Source organism: Vidua chalybeata, chromosome 23 (genome assembly GCF_026979565.1).
Source record: "Vidua chalybeata isolate OUT-0048 chromosome 23, bVidCha1 merged haplotype, whole genome shotgun sequence".
Lineage (NCBI taxonomy): Eukaryota > Metazoa > Chordata > Aves > Passeriformes > Viduidae > Vidua > Vidua chalybeata.
In genome coordinates this window covers 595370-618395 of record NC_071552.1, presented here as the reverse complement: position 1 = coordinate 618395, position 23026 = coordinate 595370, and the positions used below count along the sequence as shown (strand labels likewise).

General features: G+C 53.6%; 1 protein-coding gene across 8 annotated transcripts in view; it reads left to right on the top strand.

The window, feature by feature from the left end:
* The first annotated feature begins 295 nt into the window (after positions 1–295).
* Positions 296–23026, top strand: part of CADM1 (cell adhesion molecule 1) — a 136229-nt gene continuing 113498 nt past the window's right edge. For all 8 annotated transcript variants that reach the window (XM_053963626.1, XM_053963624.1, XM_053963622.1 and 5 more), the window contains exon 1: positions 296–429. In XM_053963626.1, the coding sequence (XP_053819601.1) occupies positions 321–429 (109 nt within the window). In that variant the 5' untranslated portion in view covers positions 296–320. The remainder of the gene's footprint in view (positions 430–23026) is intronic.

The window sequence follows — 23026 nt, the reverse complement described above, 5'->3', positions numbered from 1 at the left end:
GGATGCCGGGGTGGTACCCGGGGGAGGAGGATGCTCTGTGGGGTGGGAGGGGGAACACGCGACCCTGCAAAATCCGGGAACGGGGTGAAACCCGCGGGTCGGGCGCGGGCGGCGGAGCGGGGCGCGGGGCGCGGGGGCGGTGCGGGGGCACGGCCCGGCCGTGGCGCTGCCCGGGGGTCGGGCCGGCCGCGCTCGGTCCCGCCCGCGGCCCCCGTGCGGCGCGGGGCGGTGCGCGGGGCGTGCCGCCGTGTCGCCGCCCCGTGACGCGCCATCTCCCGCGGGCGGCGCGCGGCGGCGGCAGAGCGAGGCAGGTGCCGGCGATGGCGGGTCGCGCCCAGCCCAGCGGCCCCGCGGGCAGCGGCGGCGGCGCCCCGGGGCTCCTCCCGCTCCTCCTGCTGCTCCTCTCCGCCGCCGCCATCATCCCCCGAGGTAGGAAAGGACGCGGCCCCCGCGCACGGCGGGCACCGCACGGACGGGCGGTACCGGGGCGGGCGGCGCGTGAGGGGTGGGGGGGGGGGTTCGCGCTCGGGGGTCGCGGCGGCGCTCGCGTACTCCCGGTTGCGGCGGGTCCGGGGCGAACCCGCCCGCTCTCCTTCGCCCCGGGCCGTGCCCGAAGCGCTCGGTGGTCCCGGGGAAGCGCCCCCGGCGGCGGGAGCGGCGGGAGCGGCGGGCGGGCTCACCCGCGCGTGGCGGCGCGGCGCGGGCAGCCGCTGCCGGTTTCCATGGAAGCGGCTTCTCCCGCTGCCCGGGGGGTCATCAGCGGCCCCGCAATTAAAAACTAATTGCTTTGCGCGCCCCCTCTATCTCCCCCCCCTCTCCGCCCCCCCTCCCCGGTGTTTGCGGCGGCGCGGGGATGCTGCACCCCTGCGGGAGCGGGGAACCTGTTGGAATCTGAGTGGAACTTGTGCGACGCTTCTCTCTCCCTCTTCCTCTCTCTCTCTCTCTCCCTCTTCCTCGCTTCCCGCCCCTCTCTCTCCTTCCTCTCCTCTCTCCGCCGGTGCCCCCTGCCGCAGCCGCGCCCCCCGCCCAGCCGGGCGCGCTCGGGGCGATCGCCCGGCTCGGGCGCTGCGGCTGGAACGGGCGCTAATTAAATGTGGCTAACGAGGCTCCCCGAGCGGGGCCGGTTGGGTCCTCTCCGCGGCACCCTCGGGGTGCGGTGTCCCCGGTGCGTTGGGCGAGACCCCCACCCCGCCTGGCATCGCGCCCCGCCGAGCCCGGGAGCCGCAGCAGCGACCTGCGCTCGTGTCCGATGGCTTCGGTTCGAACATCCCCCGTTAACGCCGTTCACGTTTCCAGTATGTCCGTGGGGCGGCACGGGGCCGCACGGCCGTAGGAGCGGGTGCTGTGTCCGGGATGTTTGGGAAGAACAAGAGGCCATTGAACGATCTGTTGAATCCCGCTCGTAGGAAAGGGGGGACGAAGGGGCCGCCAGCCCGGCGAACAAAGAGCTTTATTCACAGCCTGTGTACATGTCCATGCCTTCCCCGCTCTTCCCGGGCGGCCTTTTTGGTGGGATGGTGGTGGGGAGGAGAGCGCCGGGGTCGTTTTCAGCTTCTTCTCCCTGCGAACGGGGCCGGGGCCGGTGCCCTCCCGCCGCCTCCGACGAGGGCTGCGCTTCCCGGCTGCGCTCGGTTGCGCTGGGCAGCCCCGAAGGGCGACTCTGCCCCGATCCCGGCGCTCCGCAGCCCCGAGCCCATTCCGGGGAGCCGGAGCGAAGGAAAGGAGCCACCGCGGCGGCTCTTGGAGCTGCGAGCCGGGGAAATGCTCCGCTCCGGCTCCCCCGCGCCCGGGGTTCCTGCGGTCGCTGTGTTGCAGCTCCTCAGATGTCTCGTCACAAGGTGCTGTTTGTGTGCTCGCTGCTTTTCGCTGCCTGGTGAGTCTCCCGCCGGTGTGACCCGGGGACTCTGGTACTGAGAGACGCCCAGATTGGAAATATGAACCCGGCTCTAGGACGGCCGTGTTCATCCTTTGTTTTGCTGCCTTGCTCACCTCAAATTCTCTAAGAGCAGTTTTTAACTGGAGGCCAGAGTGATGCCCCGGCAGGCTCAGCCTTTTCACCGCTGCCCGGCCAACGGGTGGAACTGTGATTTGGGATCGCAGAGCTGCTGAAGGGAAACAAAAGCAGGGCTGGGTGCTGGCTCGCAGTGGCTGTGCCTGACCCGTGCACCGGGGTGAGAAGCGCCGCGCGGCGTGAGCTGAGGTTGTGGTAAGACAGATATTTCGTGGTTGCGGTGCTGCGTTGTGAATCTCAGGATAAAATCCCAGACTGTCTGCATTTAGGTAAAATTTCCTTACAGTTCAGGACCTTTCTTTCCTTTTTTCCCCCCATTCTCCCCCTTTTCCAAGCTAACAGCGTTAGCTTCGGTGTTCTGCGAAGAGGGAATTAGTGCGAGGCGGCAGCGCTGAGCGCAGAGTGCTGTCGTTGTGTCTCCTGCACGGTTGCCACCCGCGGCACAGCGGTGCCAGCGCTGTGTCACCGCCGTGGTGGCACCCCGTGATGCGAGTGAGGCTGAGGGTTCTGCTGCCTCCTTTCACCCAGGCGATTGGAACAGCAAAAGGCAGCAGCGAGACTTGGTTTGGGATGAGCCTGTGCGATGGGGTGGATCCGTGTGTTTCTGTGGTTCCTCTCCAGCCGCACTCGATGCTTTGCGGTTCGTGGAGCTCCTGATGCCCCTGTGCAGCAGGGCGAGGGCTGAGGAAAGCTCTCGGCTCACTCTGAGGCGCTTGGGCAGCGCTGGGCTGGAACTCGGAGTCTGTCAGCGCTGGCACTCGGCACTTCAGGGAGAACAACTTCCCAGCAGAAGCCTCAGGAGGCGTTTGGAGACGGCGGTGGCGTGGAGCCGCGACCTGGCCGTGGCACGGAGCTGCGAGGGGCTGGTTGTGGCTGCAGCCTCCGTGCCTGCCGACACCACAGCGGCCCGGGAGAAGCCCCCCATGAAGGCAGCGAGCGCTCCCAGCGCGGCTGCGCTAAGCCAGGCTCCTTTGTAAACACAGAGTGAGTTTCCAAGGAGCCTTTGTATGCAAGCGAGGCGAGTCTGCTCGTCCCTGGCCTTCAGCAACACGCGCTGCGTTCTGCATGCGACGCAAACACCGGCGGGGAAGGGGCTGGGGAATAAAGTGATCCATCTGGGTTGCAGCTTGGGCTCATTTGTCTTGCATGTAGGCAGTTGAGCCCAGGTTTATAAGCACGACAATCTGGTTTGAAACCGCTGCCAAGGAGGCTCCTGAGGATGGGAAGGCGAGGAGATCGCTCTGCTCCGTGCGTGCTCTGCTCTGAGGAGGGGCGGCTGCCAGCACCTTCTGCAGGATGGACATGCCCGGGGTGGCCGCTGTTGGATGGACGCCGCTGGGATGGGCGCTGCCGGCGTCCCCTTGGCGCGGGCGGCCGCTGTTGGTGCGCAGAGGCGGCGGCGGTGACAGGAGGCCGGAGAAGAGCCGCGCTCCCCGGGGACCCCCGGCCGTACCAGCGGCCGTTCTGCTGATGCTGCGCTGCCGTCGCCTTTGTTTGCCTTGCGCTGTCTTTCCTGGTGTGTAAATAAAGAAGGCTTTGTAATCAAACAGCGCTGGCTCCGTCAGCCGGGCGCTTGGCGAGCCTTCCCCCGGCCCTGCCAGGACCGGTGGGGCCCTGTCTGTGCCATCGTGTCTGTGCCATCGGTGAGCTCTCTGCCCTATTGCTGGGTGGAAAATGGGTCAGCTCCTTAACCCTGCGTCTGCCTGAGGCCACCCGGAGTAAAGCCTGTGTTCCAGCCTGGATACACCCTCTGTTTGAATGGACCATCCAAGCACTCCTCAGAACACATTTGCTCATAAAAAGCAAACCCTGAATGTAGGCAGAGTTTTCTGGATGTTTCTCTTGAATGGGTGTTTTTCTAGGGATTATTGTCAGACTTTGTATAGGGGTTTTGACAACCTGTTCCTCTTCTGGGTTTTGGTGGTACTTCTGTCAGGAAAGCAGGGGCTCGCTCCTGTATCCAAACATTTCTGTTCCTGTCTGCGGCTCCAGATCTGAGCAGGCTCCAGGAGAGGAGCGTGAAGCTGCAGCCTTCCCTGGAGCTGAGCCAGGAAGTGAATACTTGACACAGTGGTTTGAGAGCACAAGCAAAACTGGACACACAGCCAGTGTCTACTGAGAAACTGGATGCTGCACGCTAAAAAAAATAAGTTGTGCTTGTTCCTCCGGGGGACGTTGTGAGGTGCAAACCCACCGGCGCTAAATAAAGGGACACTGTGGAAACCTGCCATGAAGGAGAGACCCTAGGTGGAATGTTGTAATTAGGAGTGGTATGTACTTGTTTAAGTTCCATAAATCAGTCTCTTTCCCGGGATGTAATTGCACGCTGCAGAGAGCAGCTGCTGCTGCGGTTCCTGGGGAGCTCCACCACAAATGCTTTGAAGGTCGCCCAGCGTGGGCTCAGGCGCTGCAGGGCAGCGTGCTGGGGAGAAGGGTGGGTTTGGAAGTGTGGCAGGCGAGCTGGAAGGGAAATGCCACGAGGCTTCGTTCACTCTCAGCTCGGGGCATTGGAAGGCAGCGAGCTGTCGGCCGGCGCGCGGTGCCTGCCCTGCCCCGCCGAGATCAGCCGGCGTTTGTGGTTCAGCCACGGGCTGCATTTACTTATTCCACTTTTTAATTTGCCAGGGCAGGGTGAGCCCCAGCCGTGATACTGTGGCTGCAGGCGACTCCTCTGATGGCCCTGCCCATGTGTGACCACCACCCGCCTGCTGTCAGCCTTTTTTGCTGTGGAATCAGTTTTTCTTCTTCCCGGTGCCCTTGCTACCTGTTGAACCTCTAGGTTTTCCTGCTGTGTTGCACATCAGGCTCTCACATCTTTGCAGGGTGTTGTGTTGGGTGTTGGGGAGCCCCGCAAACCACTGTACACTGCTGGATGAGGCTCTGAAAACCTGAGCTTTTTCACCCATTCCAAATTCCAGCAAGGAATACCGATCCCCAAGGAGATTTGGTTTTCAGGGTTTCTTGGAGCTGTTGCTGAGCCCTCACCACATGCTCACCCGCAGAATGTGGCTGGTGGCTGCTTGCATTCAAAACACTTGGCTGGGTTGTACCAGGGACATTTGCTGTCCTCCACTCCTGGCTATTTTAGACCAACAATGTCCCTTTGTAGGGTTGGGCTGGTTATTTTTACCCTGTGGTGTGGTTTTAATTTACTGTGTTCTTCTGTGGTTTAAACACTTGAGCATTGCAAAGACTTTGCCCTTACCAAATTCTCAAGGTGAATCAGTAGAATATTTGATACCCCATTAAGTTCCAGTCTGAGGGATCAAAGAGATACTTAGGCACATCTCTTTGCTCAGAGATATAAAACTTTTGTGGGCTGTAGCTTAACTGGAAAATGTCTTTAGTTTTGCTTTTTTAGGTATTTTTTTGTCCCTGGAAGTGCTGGCAGCTCCTTGGTGTTGTTGGTTTGCGGACAGTCTCACACTCAGGTGCTGCCTGCTGGCAGCTCTCTGGTGGGGTTGCTTTGGTCCTGCCCTGTTTGTGGGTCCTGCCCAAATGACACAGCCCAGGTCCCCCCTCCCCTCTTAGTGGCAGTTCCCATCAGGTGCCAGCATTGGAGGGGGAATAGTCTCTTTACAGTAAACGACTGCCAGTATGTTTTAAAGCCCAGGTGTGCATTTGGCAGGGGGAGAAAGTTGTGTTGGAAACTCTCCTCCTCTGCCAATCCCAGCTGTGAAGTTTGCCCTCAGCAGTTACACTCCTGGCTTGAGCCTTTCCTAGGGAATGTCCCATTTTCTGGAGCCCTTGGCTGAGCAGTGGCAGCCGTGGGGGATGGAGATCTCTCCCTGCAGATCAGGGAGATGCCAGGGAGCCATCAGAACCGAGGCTGCCTACAGGGTCATGTTACCTCTTAAGGTTGTGCTCAGACTGGAGGAGTTTGGTGTATAAACCCCTGGGTTCAGGTTACGTCTGGAATAAACTGCTCTGATCTCGTGGTGTCCTCTTTTAGCAGTTAATGAGCCCTGTATCTGATTTGTGATCTCCTCCAAGGTCTGCTTCCAGAATGGAAATGTCATTGCATTCCCCACGTTGTCAGCAGGGTCTCGAGTCGGTGGCTCTGGACCTCTGCAGTGGGGCCTTTCCTTCACAGAGATGCACTTGGGTGCTGATCCCAAATGTGATGACTCTTGGACCTGAAAGACCTCAACATCTGGTGCAGAAACAGACCTTTTTGTTAGAGCAGTAATGCTGATTATAGAAATGAATTTTTCATGGGCAGCATGAGACCATACTGGGGCTTGGCAAGCTCCAGCAAGGCCGGTCTGGGAGTGCTGGTACTGTGGGTGGGGGCCCGGGGGGTCCTGGGACCACTGGCCTGCGTGACACCTCATCTGTGAGGTGGGTGCACCCCAGACCCCTGCTCCTGTCCAGCTCTTGCAGTGAATATCTCCTCTCCAAAGTGTGACAGGAAGAAAGAAATATGAAGCAGCAAAGTGACATTCCCTCCCTCCCCTTCTCCCCCCGTGCAGCAATAGAAATACGAGTCTGAGTCTGCAGCGTCAAAAGAGAGATCAGAGTAATCGGATCAAGCATGAGGAACTGCTTGTTGCTGCTTCCCTGTTTTTAAATGAGGCTGCCTGGCAGCTTCCCTGGCAGAGCACTTTCAACATTACTCGTGTTCAGCTTTGGAGCTGGGGTTGCAGCAAAGTCGGGCTCTGTGAGAGCTGGGCTGGAAAGGGAACTTTCTGCGTAGCCTCTGGGCTAACACACAGAAATAAAGGCTCCCTGTGCCCCCACGGCCCTGGTTTTGTAGCTGAGCACAGGCACATCTGTCCCTAATTCTGCAGAGAGAGCGCTCTCACTTCATGCATTTATCACAGTGATGCTGCTCTGGGATGTGCTCTGTGATGCCAGTACATCCCCGACCTTGGAAAAGCAGGGTGACTTTCTCCAAAGCCATTTCTGCCTGGCTGCCCTGGTGTGGCACAGGACAACTCCGGGCAGCAGCTGCCCTTTGTCTATGGAGAGGTGTTGAACTGGTCCAGCTGGGTGAAACCAGCGGGGAGAGCTGCTGGCTCAGCTGCAAAGGCTTCTCTTCATGCAGTGCCTCTGTGCTGGCTGGGTGCAAGTGGGCATCCATCCATCCATCCATCCATCCATCCATCCATCCATCCATGCACCCACCCACCCACCCCAGTCCTTAATGCTGGCACTGCTCCAGAGCATCAGGAGGGTCACCTGTATTGCTCCATGGAGTTTGGTTGTGAGGCTAATCCTAAATGCTTTCATAGTAACGAGAACCTGGAATATCCACATGTAGAGAGCTATTGCTGTGGCTTTGTTTTGCATTCTCACTCTAAGCTATTTTGCTTGGAAACATGGTTGGATCTCTTTGTCTGTGCTCCCGTTGCCTCTTTGATGTCTTCATTCGCGTTGGCTAATGCAGACATGATGTTAGGAGCTTGGTGGAAGCAGGGAGGCTCCCAAGGGTTACCCCTCCTGCTTTTGCCACTCTGTTTGGCATTAGGTGCTGCTTTCAGCTGTGTGAGGACAGGCCTTGCCATGCACTGCCAGGCTCTCTTAAGCAGGACGCTGGTTTGGGTGTCAGCAGCTCTTGAAAAGCCTTCGTGCCGAGATCCCCGCCTGCCGTGCTGGGGAAGGCTCTGGGTGCCGGGGTGACGTGCTCGGTGCCGAGATCCCCAGCGATGCCGTTATCTCTCCCGTTATCGCTTCCTGGTGACAGCCTGCCTGGGCTCCCTGGCGCTGGGGAAGCTGGCTGACAACCATCAAACCCTGAACGCTTGTCATCATCGGCCGTCAGCTTTGTCAAGCGCAGCTGCTGGGGACGGCTGGTTTGTTAGGACTCCTCGGAGCCAGCCAGCTTTCCCAGGGTGGGCTCAGCAGGAGCGAACAAAGCCAAACCCCTGCTTGCCTTGGGAAGAGTTGTCTTGGTGTTGGCTTGACAGCAGCTCAGGGTCTGCAGGCAGATTCGTTCCTCTGCCGCCCTCGCTGGTTGCCGCGCTGTGCAGTCTGGAGAATCAGCGTGCTTCTCCACGCTCCACATCCCCAGGTTTGGGGAAGTCCAGGAGGATTCCTGTCCTGGAGGGTGAGAGGCAGAGCAGATCCCTGTCTGGAGCAGAGCAGTCAGGCACTGTGACACCCCTGTCTCGGGTAGGTGCTTGCAGTGACTCGTGCTGGGATGAAGCAGAACCTGTGTAACCTGCTCCTGCTTCTTGCCCATAGTCACTGCTGGAGGGTGGATGCAGGGAAGGTTTCTCTTGGTGCATAAAATGTGAGTGTGATTTCTCCTTTGGCACTTTTCTCTTCTGCACTTCATTTACTGTGATTTTACAGACTGCTTGGAATGAAGGCTCGCATCATTCAGAGTCTGTGTCTGCAGGGTCACGACACACAGTGGCTTTTCTTGCCCTGTCACAGTTAACGACCAGTTTTCCTCAGCTCCTGGTCTGTGGGTGGCTCCAGAGGAGACGTTACTCATCCCTGAGTAGGCAGAACCACCGAAAGCGAATCCCACGCTGAGGTTGCTGAGCTCTGTCCACACAAACAGCTTTTCCTTCGATTTAAAGGTCTTACACCCTTAATCGTTCCCTAGAATCTTTAACAGAAGGTACAGGTTTAATCAACTCCCTGAATCCATAACTGCCAGGTATTGCTTCCTCAGCACGAGGAGCAGAGTCGTGCCTCTCCCTGGGCAGGGTGAAGATTAAAGTAGGATAGACGGGAGATTAACAGTGTTCCCTTCAGACATCGCCAGGGAAAGGGGGAGACGCTCCGAGACGAGGAATAAAGGAAGTACTTGGAGGCAAATCACTTACTGCTCTGTAGGAATCCGTGGAGCCTTGTAAACACAGGCTTTATAGCAAACCCAGAGCTGTGGCTCTTAAATCACTCTGGGAGAATTTTGGATGCACAGTTACAGGATGACTCGCTCCTCCAGGCTCTCATTAGCAAATTGGATCCAGAATTTTCATGTCAACACAACATGATGTGTGCAGAATGCAGCTCAGGATTGGGATACTCTGTTTTGTGTTGAGGTCGGGTGGGTCTATTGATCTCACTCCTGTTTTGGAAGGGGGAGGTTTAGCAAGAGTCCCATTAAATGGGATTTCAGTGTTTCCTCCAGAATAACTCATTTTAAGTTCCTACAGGAATAAATATCTTGTGGACAACCTATTGTATTCACAAGCCACTGCTCCTTCCTCTCCTTCCCCTCATGCACTGCACCCCTCTAAATCTGACTTCTTTGGACAAGGCAGGATAAGGAAAAGAAAATAGTTCTCCATGGTAGATGGGGTCTGTGGGGGTGTAAAAATCCTGTCTGAAGGTAGGGAGTGGCTGAAATGATCCTGCAGGAAACAAACGAGAATTAATAAGCTATTTTCAGCCTGGTCATTTGCTTCTTCCCAGGGAGAGCCCAGTGGAGTGACCAGTGGGTGTCCTGAGGGAGGAGGGGGTTTTGTGCTGGAATTAATGTGGGTGTTGGTGGGTGTGCATGGACGAGGAGGATATTGGAGGAAAGTGGTGGGATCCTCCTCCTCCTCCTGGATTTCACTGCCCAAAGAGCGAATCTTGCTGAAAACTGTCCCTGAATCCTCTGGGAAACCTTTGGAAATGCAGCTCCTCGTTGCTTTTTGTAAAATGTCTTTGTAGCAGTTGAAGATGCTGGCGTCCATTAAAGACACAATCCAAAGCCATGCGAGAGTTTTAATAACTTGGTATTTTTGTTGTGCCAAAAAATCCAATTACATACGGAATCACTTTTCCTTTATAAAGGTCTGGGAAAGTGTTTGCCTAAACTGCTGTAGAAGCGGCATTTCAGTGAACCAGCTGAAAAGTCATTTTTGTCAGTTTAATGGGTGTAATAAAATGGTCTGTCTTGGGGGGGTAAGGGAGGGGGACAGAAAAGCCTCTCTGAAATTGGGATCTTTTAGTTTTAAATTGGTTCCTAGGATTTGTAAGGCTTTCAAAGTCAGATGGAGAGGGAAGAGCTCTGGGTAGCTGTTGAAGCAGCTTGTCCCTGTTTTTCTGAGAAATATACAGATCCCACAGATGAAGTATTTACGACATGGACGGGAAATGCACACGTATGTACAGAAAATGCACAAAGCCAAGCACAGGAAGGTGTTGTGGATGGCTGGGGGCTCGTGGCTGTAGCAGCCCCTGGGGGCTCTGCCGTGGTGTCCTCAGTGCTGTCAGTGATCCTGGAGTGCCATCGGTGCTTGTTTCCCACCCAACGTGGTTCTGTTTGTCTGGGCTCCTTTTGGAGTGGCTTTTTTCAGCCTTCATTTGTCCAGATTATCAGCATGCAGAGGAGAGCTGCCTGGTATTTACATGATTTAGTTGTAAATATGGTTAAGTGTTGATAGATATTGTTGTCATAAGTGCTTACAGCTCCTGGACTGATTACTGAATTTCTTATGTGGAAATCTGTACAAGCTCGGCGTGCGAGCAGCTTCCCAAGGGAAGCGCGAGGAAGGAGCTTGTGGTTTCCGTGTGGAAATCAAAGCCCAGATGTGGCTGGAGTGGGTGAATTTATGGGGGAAGTACTGTCGGGTTTGGTTGGCAACAGCTGGGGCTCCGAGGCTGTGATGAAGGGAAAAGAAAAGGCTCTTGTTCCCTGTTTTTGAGGGAACAGATGCTGTTCTGTGGAACAACTATTCGGGGCTGATGTGCACAGGGAACATCTGTAGGGTTATACACCAGGGCTCCGGCTGAGGGATGCTCATCGCTGCCACTGGGCTGACGGAACAAATGTGTTATTTGCTGGTAGTTTTATTTTTAATTGACTAATAGGCTCTGCTTGAGCTGCCCTTGTTTAACAGTCTTATTTCCAGAATGTTTTACATCCCTACTCAGAAAGCTGAATTTGCAAACGAGTCTTTCTGGGAAACGTCTCTCTGAACGCAAAAAGCCTGGATTTGGCAGAATCCTCTCCGGGGGGTGAGGATTGTGGAGGGCTCTGCGATCTTGATCATGGTCCTGAAAGCCTGTGGATCCTTTGTGTTTGCCCACAGAAATGGAGATTTGTGGGGGTGATTTGGAGTTCTGAGGTTGGAACGGTTATTAGGATAAAACACGGGAGGAGAGGCCAGCTGTGTTGTGTGTGGAGGGGATTTGTGGGTGTGATGTTCAGCTCAGTGCTGCATTTAGGGCAGAGATAAAAGCCTCTCCCCACCCCGATGTGCTCCTGTGTGTAATGCCAACACTGAAATCGGGCTGTGGGAAGAGAACCGGGGAGCTGCACCCCAAAGCCGCTGCACCGGCGCCTCTCGCAGCGAGAGGCAGCACGCCCGTGCCCACCCTCCCTGCATGTGTTTCTTGCTTTAGAGCTGCTTTCTCGGGAGCACAGGCAAGTTGGAAGGAGCCTCTGCTCCCTCCCAGGCAAAACCTGTCCCTTTGGAGGAAGCTGGAGCGGCGTGTCTGGATCTGCAGCGAGCTTTGGCAGTCGGTTTGCCTGTCAGCCCCTTGATTCAGGACTGACTTGCCTTGAGGGGGGAAAATCCCCCAAAACCCTTCACTTGTGGGATCAGGAGGGAAGGGAGAAGAGGAGCCCCAAGTACTTAGTATGGGCAGTGTGAGCTTTGCGGAGTCACACATCCAGATGGATTACATGAGGAACTTGACATCTTGTTTAAAAACAAATCATTCATTATGTAGCAGTGAATAATCAAGCATTACAGTTTCATCTCTGGAGGTTCCTTTTTTGGTTGGAATTTTGATAGTTCAGTAATTAAAAGCTGTAAGCTATTACACTGTCTACATGTTGATCAATTGGTAATTAAAAAGTTGATGATAGATATGGTATTTCATGGGACTGGTTGGTTACGGTCAGATTTCCTTCGTGTGTTTTGAAAATTGTCGTTTAACTTAACACTTAAACGTTTTTCAATATTCATGGGCTGTTTTACTTGATTTTTATAAATGCCTTTTAATGATCACAATTTGCATATGGTAATTTAGAATCAGAGAATCGTTTAGGTTAGAAAAGCCCTGTAAGATCATCGAGTCCAACCATTAACCCAGCACTGCCAAGGCCACCACTAAATCACGTCCCCAAGTGCCACATCCACACGGCTTTTAAATCCCTCCAGGGGTGGTGACCCCCCTCTAGGCAGCCTGTGCCAGGGCTGGACAACCCTTTAAGGGAAGGAATTTTGCCAATATCCAACCTCAACCTCCCCTGGTGCAGGATCTGCTGAGCCCCTCATGGCTGAGGCGCTTGGAGGTGAGCTTGATAACACAATCAGGGATAAAGCAGTCCAAAATGAAGGAAAACTGGGTTGGTAATGGCCTCCGTGATGGAAGATTCATTGCTTCAGGAGTCTAATCTGAGACCAAAATGAAGCCCAAACCTGACAGTCTTCAGAGCATAATGCAAGATTTACTGCTCTGCCACGCTCAAGAGATTAAAAATAAAAACAGCCATCCTCCAAACCACCCTTCCTGTGCCTGCAAAACTTAGGGAAAACCAAGGGGTTTTGCTTCTTTTGAGTAAAAAAACCCCAAAATAAGCCCAGACAGAAATGGTTTTGCCCTGTGTTTGCCAAGGCACGCAGAGTCCTCTTCCTAACGCGTGTGGCCCCGCGTGGAGCTGGAGGGGGGGATGATTTGGGGGTGGCTCTGGCACTGAGGAGTGTGATGGTGTGCTGGGGAGGGATCCCTGCCCTGCTGAGGCCATGCACTGCCCTGGCAGTGGATGATCCTGCCTGGAAGCTGCTGCCAGGGCGTTTGCTGGGCTGGGAATCCTGGAGTGGCCCCTGGCTGGGCTGGTGCTGGTGTGGGGCTGGCACCGTGCCCTGCCTGAGCTGCAGCCCTGGCACTGCTCGCCCAGCTTGGCGTGCACAGGGAGAGCTGGAGGTCCCTGCCAGCCTGATCCAGTGGAAAACACCTTCCCATTGAGCCTGCCAGTCCTGAAGAAGCCCGGAGTGGCGGGGGAGCTCATCCCCAGCTGCACACCTGAGGTGCCTGCTTCGCGTCCTGCCTCCTTCGCGGTGATGCAGCCTTGGCACTGGACTGGTCCAAGGAGCCAGAAAGAGAAAGCCCCAAACACTGGATCCTTCCAAAGGGTGAACTCCTTCCCAGCCCTCACCCCTGATCCATGGGATGTCCTTCTGAGCTCCAAGACAGAGGGATCTGCATCCTCCTGGTGGTATCAATGCCTGTAGTGGCTTCACCTGCTCGCTGGGGACAGGGACAGTGTTGGAGTGACCAGTTCTGCTGGAGATGAAGACAGAATAGCAGTGCATCACATGTGTCCTGGAAAGCCCTTGGTTTAAAACTCACTTTGTCCTGAGACACTTGTTGCTTTGTGACAGCTGGTTCCAGTAATTTGTTTTTATAGGGCAGTTTGTAGTAAATGAATGACACGTTGAATATTTTAGCGAGATTTTAGATTATCTAAAGAATGTTTTCCGGTTTACTAATTGGTAGATAATGCTGAATACATTGATGCTGACATGAGCAAATGGATGTGAAATGATTTTGAAGCGAGCCTCATTAGAAGATGCTCTAATTCAGTCAACAGGAGATGTCAACTCGTGGCCGCGCGCGCTCGGACCCAACTGCGCAGCGCTGGCTTTGCCGGGTCTGCGCTAATTACAGGAGACGTGGGGCTCCTGGTGAGGCTCCTTGGTGAGGCACTAATTACAGGAGACGTGGGGCTCCTGGTGAGGCTCCTCACAGCCCCGATGACAGGTTCTGTGAGCTGCCCTGTTAGGAGGCAGTGAGTGAGTAATCAGTGATCTCAAAGAGCTCCTTCTGGCCTCTGTGCCATCCTCAACCAGGTGAGGGTTGACTTTTTGGATCAGACTGAAAAATACCAAAGAGAAGTAAACCAAGGGTGGCTGGGGGTGACTGAAGGTGTGCTCAGGTGGGCAGGGTGCCCAGGTGAGGTTCTGGAGGCAGGCACTGGGTTCAGAAGGTTTCCTAAAGGCTGATTATCGTCGTGATAATGCAGAATAGGCTGCCATGTCCAGGGTGTTCCTTGGTGATCAGATCCTCAGGGTGGCTCCTGATGAGCAGTGACAGTCCAAAAGCACCTTGCTTTAACCCCAGAGAGAAGGTGGGTTTTGTTGGCTCCTCAGGTAATAAATCCCTGCAGTGTCTGGTGCTCCAGGTCCCATTTATTGTACAGAGCAGGAGATTTTTCACTCCCACAGATTAGGATCTGCCTTTTTTTGGGTCTTCCATCAATAAAATTAACTTTTCCCTTTCTCTGTGCATCTGTGAAGGATGTTGCTTTGCTCTCTTGCAGGCAGTGTCTGAAGTTTTGAACTCATAAAGCTGGATTTGCTCAAATCTCTTGTTATCATTCCCTGGAGACAAAGGTGGGGGCAGTTGATGCCTGTGCAGCTGCAGCCCACTGTTAACCCTTTGTCCTTCAGGCTTTGTTTTGTGTGAGAGATGATGGGGAAGGTTCTGCCAAATGTGATCATTTTCTATGGGAAAAGTCCCCTATCTCATGTATGTGGGAATGCTCAGGAGTGAAGGGATTTCTGTAATGGATTTCCTAACTGATTTCTGTAATTTCTGTGATCGATTCTCAAAATGCAGCCAAGTACAGTGGGCAGCAAGGCTGGGGGAGTCCTAAGAATGTTTGGCAGAATACCCAAACCATCCAACCCAACCAACCAAAACATATTTCTTACTTGTCTGAGTAGAAATGGAGCAGTTTGGGGTTAACTTTTCTGGGAGTGAGTCCTCAATTTCCCGAGGCTGATCTCTGCAGACACATGGAGGATAAAAGCTGCTGCGGGAAGAAAATGAGGGAGCAGAGTCCTTTACCAAAGCTGCTTTCCAGGCAAAGGATGATCAGGAAAAGCTCTTCAGAGGCGGGGGGAAAACCTCAAAAACCCCCAGGCAATCAAGTTTCAGCTTTCCCCTGTCACCACAGGCTTGCCAGGGGCATTCAGATGGTAGCTGGTGCCTTGCTGAATTTTCACTAATGTCTAAAATTAATCAAAATGACTGTTATCCATTTAGTGCATAATCCCTTCTGTAGGCTGTGTGTAGGCATAATCAAGGGATGCCAAATGTATTACATTACCTGGGATATTTGGGGATATTTTTATTCTACTCAAAGTAATCTGCAAGATCTGATACGAAGAGACACAAAAGGTTAGTTGAAAGCAGACAAGAACTGAATCATTGACTTGAGGAGGAACTGCATTGTGCAAGCTGTAATGCTCCTTCTTATTCATTACTGCAATTATAATTATGGAACCCAAAGTATTTAATTGGCCTCCCAGACTCTTCACACTGAATAGATTGCATTGTTACCATTTAAAAAAAATACCCTCTTATGCATTGCAAATACACGTGCGTGTTGCTCTCTGGCTCTCAAGAGGTTTCTTTGTTTATGTGATGAGCGATTAACTGAATTAGGGATCTTTGCTGTGTGGTGTCAAACGAAAATCCAGCGGAAGAAGAATTCTTCCCGGATGTCAGGTGATATTAGAAGCTCTAAAACCAAGACTTCATGCACTAAAACCACCAAAAACGCAGTGTAATCAGGGCTGTTAGGAGTTCTCAGAAATATGAAGTTCTGGAGGGTGGAGTCAGCACGTGGGGCTGAATTCCCCGCTCTGGTCTCATGGCAGTGGCGTGTGGGGTTGTGCCCGCTGGTCCACGATGATCCTGCTCTGCTTCAGCCAGGAAGAGCTGGCTCAGCTTGGCTTGTTTTACGCGACTTTGTGTCTTGTGTGTGGAACAAACAGACACGTTTAATTACCAAGCAGTAATTCCATCCGCAGGGCTCTCGTGAGCCTCCAAACGCAGGCAAAGCCTGTTTGTTCTCCAGTAACAGCAGAAAGGTGCGGAAAGGTTTGTTTTTCCGCCCTCATTCCGCCATCCCTCGTGCCTCTCAGGCACCATTTACTGTCCTTTCCTGATCTTTTAATGCTCTCACAAATGGAAGGACAGTGAGTTTGGGTATGCCCAGCTCGTCAGTCCCCATCCAAAGAGCTCTTTAATGGAGCGTTCCGCCGGAATTGCCGCTTCTCCTCGCTGGCTGATCCTCGCGGAGGGGCGGTGGGGGACGGGGCTGCAATCGTCACACACAAAGATGCTGTGTGTAACACTTGGCAGAAGGACCTGAAATTGGATTACAAGCTCCTATTCCAGCAAGTAAACGTCCACGGTGTTTTTTATAGCTTATCTCTATTCATCTCTGTTTGCAGGCTCTGCTTGCCAAGCGTTAATGTAAACACTCTATTTTGAGACGTCGGTCCATTTGCCTTCTGGAAATCCTTCTTTTATAAGGTGGTAGTAAAGTCTGTGCATAAAACCAAAATAGCTCTGTGGTCATAACTGCACTGATGCCGCGTGGCTGGCGGTGCTCGCCACCTTACCTGGGGTCCTGGGCCTTGCAGATGGGAGCAGGAGCAGCCAGGGCAGGGAGATCTAGCTCTCTGTGTGTGTAGATATATGTGTGTATATACATATATATGATTTTCTCTCTCCCCAGTGAGGCTGGAGATCTCTGATAGTTGAATTTGAAAGAATTAAATTGACTTTCAACTTATTGGACTAGCTTCCAGTACTCTCCTAGAACAAATTTCCTAGAGTTGGCGCTCGGTGCAAAATGGATGATGGTTCGAACTCTTCCAAGGGATTTAGGGAAATGGTTTTATTGTATTGTTGGTTTGGCCGAAAAAAATCATAATGGAAACATCACCTGAAAGAGATTAAAAAGAGAAAATGAACCAATCTTGTGTGTCCAGCCAAGCAGTTGCGTATTCTGGTGGTGTAATATGTTGCACAATATTTTGGAAGAAACTGTAAATTCTGGGAAACATGGCCTGGAAAATGTGTGAAGAATCCCGGCATTCTGTGAATGTGCAATCTGTGCAGTTCTCCAAGGGAACTGGGTGTCAAGTACTTAAGAATATTTACTGGTTCAGAGGCTTCTCGTGTTTATTTTGGGCTGCTTTGTGATTGGAAAAAAGCATGAGGATTGAGATACTTCCTTGCCTCCTTTGAGAGGACAGACAGAAGTGAATGAGGAGATGAAGGCGGAACTTCCCAGCAGAGAGCTGTTTGTAGGGGAATTAAATGAAAATGTGCCTTCACAGCGTCAGGAAACCTGTAAATAAAACCTGTTTTTCTTCCTCTCTGTTTGCTCCAGTTTCCTGAAAACTTGTTTACATGTTAAAGGGTGTTAAACTGTCTTCCTTTGTGGCAGGTCTTAGGTAGAGCTGGGCTGAAGCAGTGGGAATGAAAGGCTCCCATCACTGCTCTGGGTAACTGGACAGGCCCTGTGACAGTCTCTGGGAATCGATTTGACAGGAAAAAGAAAAGATTCTTTTTACTTTCTGGCATTGCCATGAGGTCAGGGAAGGAAGGAAGGCACGGGAGAAGCTTCCTACACATGTGTGGGGTAGGGGGACAGCCACTAAACTGGGCACCTTTCTGCTGCCCTCTGCTTGGCAGCGCTTCCTGCAGTGGGGTTTGAGGTTTGTTACTGACGTTGGTGTAACAGAGGTGTCTGGAGGAGCTTGTTCTGGTTTGAAAATTTTGCCCCACTGACCACAGGAAAAGAGGGCTGAGAGGAAGGACATCCCTGGAAGTGCTCAAGACCCAGAACTGGACAGGCCTTGGAGCAGTCTGGTCTAGTGGAAGGGCAGGGAGTTAGGAGCAGGATGGTCTTTAAGGTCCCTTTGAACCCAAGCCATTCCTGATTCTGTGTCACAGTAAAACCATGAAATGACATTAAATCTGAGACCCAACTGTGTTGCCTTCTGAGAAGACTCATGGTCAGGCAGGAGCCTGTGACCGAAAGACGTTCAGGTGGTGTTAGGAGGGGAAAGCAAAGCAGCTCAGTCGCTGTTCAATAAACACGTTTTACTGGTCTGTAAGGCTTTGATGTTACGCTGGACTCGTGGCTGAGGTGCTGGCTCTGCAGCACCCTTGGCTCTCAGCCACCAGGGACCTTGGCATCAGGTGTGCTCTGCGTGATCCCTGAGCGATGTGTGCGATCAGCCACCCTGGTGACAAATGGCAACTGTTGCTTAATTTTTATCCCCAATTATGTAGCTCCAGGACCCATTTTTCAGGTGGAATGCTGGAGCCATTAAGAAGAAATAAGTAAACTCTGCTGTATTCCATCATTTTTGGCAGGTACCCAGTGGTCTGTAGCCTTAATGTATGTGCATTTCTATGCAGGTATTTTTCATAAGGCTTGTGCCTGGGACTGCTTGAAGCTCCACTTGCTGGCTTCACTCAGGGCAGGAGCGAGTGCTGAGTGAATCCCCAGCCTTGGGTTGCTGTAGGATCAAACTGGGTGAGGAGCCCTGGGTGTCCTTACCCCTCTGCCGTGGGACAGAATTCCTGTGTGACCACGCGGGATTTCCCAGCTGTTGGCTTCGTCTCCAGCGGGAAGCGAGGCGGTGACTCGTGCATGATTTGACATTTGCAGAGGTCGTCTGAGGGAAGCTGGGTTACCTTGGGAGAGCTGACAGAGGCTGTGCTTGGCCTCGGCTGCGCTTCGGGAGACCACGGAAGGTTTTGGTGAGGGAGAGCCCCCGTGGCTTTGCTGGGAATCTGTCCCTGTGCTTTAAATGTGCTTCTTTATGACCTTCCTAAGCAGAGGGAGCAGCTTCCAAAGTTTCCCTGGCTCTGTAGCAGATGGATAGGTGAATATTCACATAAAACCACCTGAACCTGAGGGCTGCTGCTGGGATTTGTGTCTTTCCTTGCTGCTTTTGATGTAACAAAGATGCACAACTTCCCCTAGAGGAAACAGAGGAGATTAGGATGTGCTTTGTTTTCCGAGGAGATTTTGTGGCAAATTTGTCCAATTTGACCTCTCAAAAGATGGCAGAAGAAGTTTATCCCAACACTTGTATGGTTAATGTCAGCTATAAACGTCAGCTATAACGTCAGCTCATTTTTAGCACTGGGCAGCAGAGGATCCAAACGTGGTCACGGAGGGTGGCTGAAAGAGATTATCTTTATTTCTGAGATAGGATCAGAACTATTAGATCATTTCTAATTTAGTTTTGAAAGTCCTCCATTTGCAGGGGATCCGGTGACATTCCTGGCAGCTTTTGCATGTGCTTATCTGTCCTGGCACCTTTGTGTGGCTGAGTTTTGCAGCTATTATGTTTGAACCTTCCTTGCTGGAGAGGTGTGTGCTGTGGAATTGCTCAGTGGGATTTCAGCAGGTGTGTGCAGATTGCTGGGGCCAGGCCAGAGCTCACCAGCTCTGGAGCAGCTCCCCAGCTCCAGCCTGAGCCCGGAGAGGAACAGAATTCAGCAAGCCCATTCAAGATAATGTGATTTGCTGCAAAAGTCTGTATTTTTAGGATGTTTACTACAGAGGTCTGAAATTACGTGGGCAATTTGTTGCCCTTGACAAGAGAAAATGTATCTCCGGTGAAATTTCATACTAAAAGCAATCTTTTAATGGACCTTTTCCTCCTGAGCTCGGGGCTGTGATGGCAGTGCCTGTGCTGTAAATCCCCGTGCTCCGCTGCCGGAGACAGCCGGGCTCAGGGTGGACATTTCTGCTCCCTGGGGGAGCGGTTCCGGCTCTGAAACCCTGCTCGGGTCTTTATTTCCTGTGGGCACAGCCCGTGGTCTGTGGAAAAGAGCCCTCCTGGCGCCAGGCTGGTGCTCCTGCAGTGCCCTGAGCCTTATGCTCCTGCTCTGGGTCGGTACCGCCAGTCCCAGGGAGGCTCTGAGGATCCTTTAGTGCCCAAACAGGACCCAGGGAGGCTCTGAGGATCCTTTAGTGCCCAAACAGGACCCAGGGAGGCTCTGAGGATCCTTTAGTGCCCAAACCAGACCCAGGGAGGCTCTGAGGATCCTTTAGTGCCCAAACCAGACCCAGGGGGGCTCTGTGGATGTTCTGCTGCCCAAACCAGACCCAGGGGGGCTCTGAGGATGCTCTGCTGCCCAAACCAGACCCAGGGGGGCTCTGTGGATGTTCTGCTGCCCGAGTACCAGGGTGTGCAGTGGCCTGGGGCTCTGCTGGGGATGTGAGCTGTGCAGCCCAGCATGCCCAGCACACCTGGACCGTGCCTCCCCTGCCCCCTCCGGCCCCTCTGTCCCGCTGGAGGCTCCCAGTGGATCCCCAGCCGCTCTGTCCTGGGCCAGCTGTCAGAGCACAGAAATGTGCTCTCACATCCCAGGGACTTGCTGGGATGGCTCCTGTGCTCAGACACATTTGCTTGGCAATCCACGGAATTAATGCTGGGTTTTGTAGACCCACCTGTTCGGGGGGAGGTTTTTAATTACCTTTTTGGTGGCTGGCCAGCGGGATAATGCCTGTACATGTTCCTTCTCCTCTGTTTGGTTCCCCCAGCTTGAACACAAAGCGAGCATTAAATTGCCTTTTCAGAAGTGTGGCAGCCTTTGGAAGGGGCGCCTGCTTTCCCCTATCTGAGTTGTATCTCACACCCTGGGCTGCCAGGAAGTTGAATTTCAAGGGAAAACGCTCAGCAAAGGCCCCAGGAGCAGCTGGCAGCCGGGATGCTGCAGCATGCTCAGCCAGCTCCCCGCTGGAGGGAGGCTTGGGGACGGAAGGAGGGAAGGAAGGAAGGAGCACTGGTACCTGCTGGCACGTTTGGACACATCCTGAGTGGAAACTGGCAAGTGTGGAGTCCTGAGGCGTGTTTATTCCGCTGTGGGCCAGCAGCAGTGCCCTGTCGGGGCGGGTGAGCCGTGGTGCCCAAGGCTTTGCAGACTCCAGTGGCAGCAGCAGGGACGGGCTCCAGGAGCTGAACTCTGCTGGGAGATTTTCCCGTGCTTTTACCCCAGGTGCCCTTTTGTTTCCTCCTCAGTTGACTTTCTGGTGTCCACTGGCTTTTGTAAGCTGTCCTTTGCCCCTGGAGCTGGCAGCAGCAGCAGTTCCATGTGTGGCTCCCTGTGCTGGCCCTTGTAGCTGCACTGCAGGGAGAGGGATGTGATGTGCAGGGGGCTCTGGGGACCCAGCCCGGGGGAGCTGTGCAGGAATCAGCGGGGCTGGGCATCGCTTGGGCTCTCAGCTGCTTTACTTGCCAGCTCTGCAGCCCCTCCTGAGTGCCCTCAGAGCAGACCTGTCCTGTCTGCAAAAACTGAAGGTGAGTGGCTGTGACAAAAGGGACAAGCTCCACTGCAGCCCTCATTTTTCTCCCCAGCTGCTTTGTCAGTGCAGTTGCTCTGGGTGCTCGTGGCCGGGGCTGGTGGCAAACCCTCCAGCAAGGACGTGCTGGGGGCTGCTGGCTGGCTCCAGAGGGAAGCCAGCACGAGTTTGCTGAAGTGCATCTGCATGTCTCTTCCACATGCATGGGCTCCCCTCTCCTGACTCCTTCCTGCTGGAGCCAAGCACCAAAAAAGCACTTGGGTGTTCTGGCAGGGATTTCAGCCTTGCTGATGGGATGGTTTCCTTAGTTATGGGGGTGTCCCTGACGTGGGGGGCTCTGAGGGGAGTCGGGCAGGTGTGGCAGCACACCTGGTGAGCTGGAGCAGGGCTGGGGCAGCCGCTGCCAGCACAGCCAGATTTCCTTGATGCAGAGAGAGGATAACTCTGACCTTCCTCTGAGGGCTGTTAAGGATTACTGTTTGCACAGGGCTTTGAGTATGTCAAGCTTTATGTAAATAGCAGTTATGACTCTTTTATTCATTCCCTCCCCCAGGTAAATAACCTGTGCTGCGTGTGGCGGGCGCTCGCTGCGGCCGGGGAAGGCAGCGAGGCTGGTGCTGGGCTGGGGCAGCACCGTGTCCCCTCCCGGGGCCACTCTGACCCCAGCCACATCTGCAGCCCCTTCCCAGGGCCCTGCTGGGAGCCCAGCTAGGCAGAGGTGCTGGCTTGCAGCCCTGCTGCTGCCCTGCCCAGGTGTGTGACTCAATCCTGTCCCTGGGAATGCAGCAGGGGACATTTCCATCAGCCCCTCGGGGCATGCCACCTCCTTACAGCCAAGAATTCTTCTGGGGCTTCACAGAAATTATGATGACCCTCCAAAATGCCAGCTCCAGGTCTAAATGTCCTTCCATTTTGTGCTGCACAGTGTTCTGGTGCAGAAGAAGATCTACACTCATCCGTGTCGTTTTGCACTCCGTGTTCCATGAATTTATGACTTGGTTTGCTCTTGATGTGAGATGTTTAAAGAGGAGGATTAGTCTCTAGGGTTTAGCTCCTCTGCCCTTGTGTTTGTAATCAGGCAAAAACACCATTAGAAGAGGTCTCTGGAAAAGGTTTGGGGTGTGAGACTGACAGAGGTGTTTTACTGCTGAGTTCAGGAGCTCATTTCCAAAACTTAGTGTGTGCCTAAAACCATGGAGGGTGGGAATTGGCTCTTTGCCAGTTAGTTACTTAAGTTTAAGAGATCTTTGCATTCAAATTACTTATCTGGAGTGCTGGCAGGCTAATAAATTCCAGGGAACTGTTCTAAATATTGTCAATCTCCAACATAATCCTATTAAAATAATTGAGTATTTCCAGGGTAAAGAATCCCCTCATCCTCTGTCCCCAGCACACAGGAGAAAACATGAAAGGCAGCCTGGAGTGTCCTCTGCACATCCTGGAGCCGACACAGCTGAGATTCCTGGCTGTGGAGCTGTGAGATTCCCAGCAGCCAGGACTTGGAGAGGCACAGCACTTGTACCAAAGCCATCTGCCTTCCAATTTTATGCCTTTTTCGTGGATGTCAGTGGGTTTTGTCCTCGCTCCCTGTTTGATTTGGCCCGGTGCACCTTGATTTCAGTGGGAGGCTGTTGTTATCCTCTGGGACTTGTTCTTGGAATGCAGGGAATGCCAAACCTGCCTGGGTGTCCTGCGGCATTCGCAGTGTGCTCAGGCAGAGGGGAAGCTGCTGAGCCCCTGTGTGTCTGATCCTCCCAGCAGTTTCAGTCTGGAATAGGTGCTGGCAGTGCCCTGCCTGTGCTCTGTCCCCAGTGAAGAGCTGGGTCAGATCTCTGGATCCTGTCGTTTCAGCTGAGCTGGGACAATTGGACCCTCCTGGAGCAGCCCCCAGGACATCAAACACAGCCCCTGTTGCTTTTTCAGAGAAGACAGTTTCTCCAGCTTGCCTTTTGATAATCTTCAAATGGAGGCCTGACCTGAATTTACAA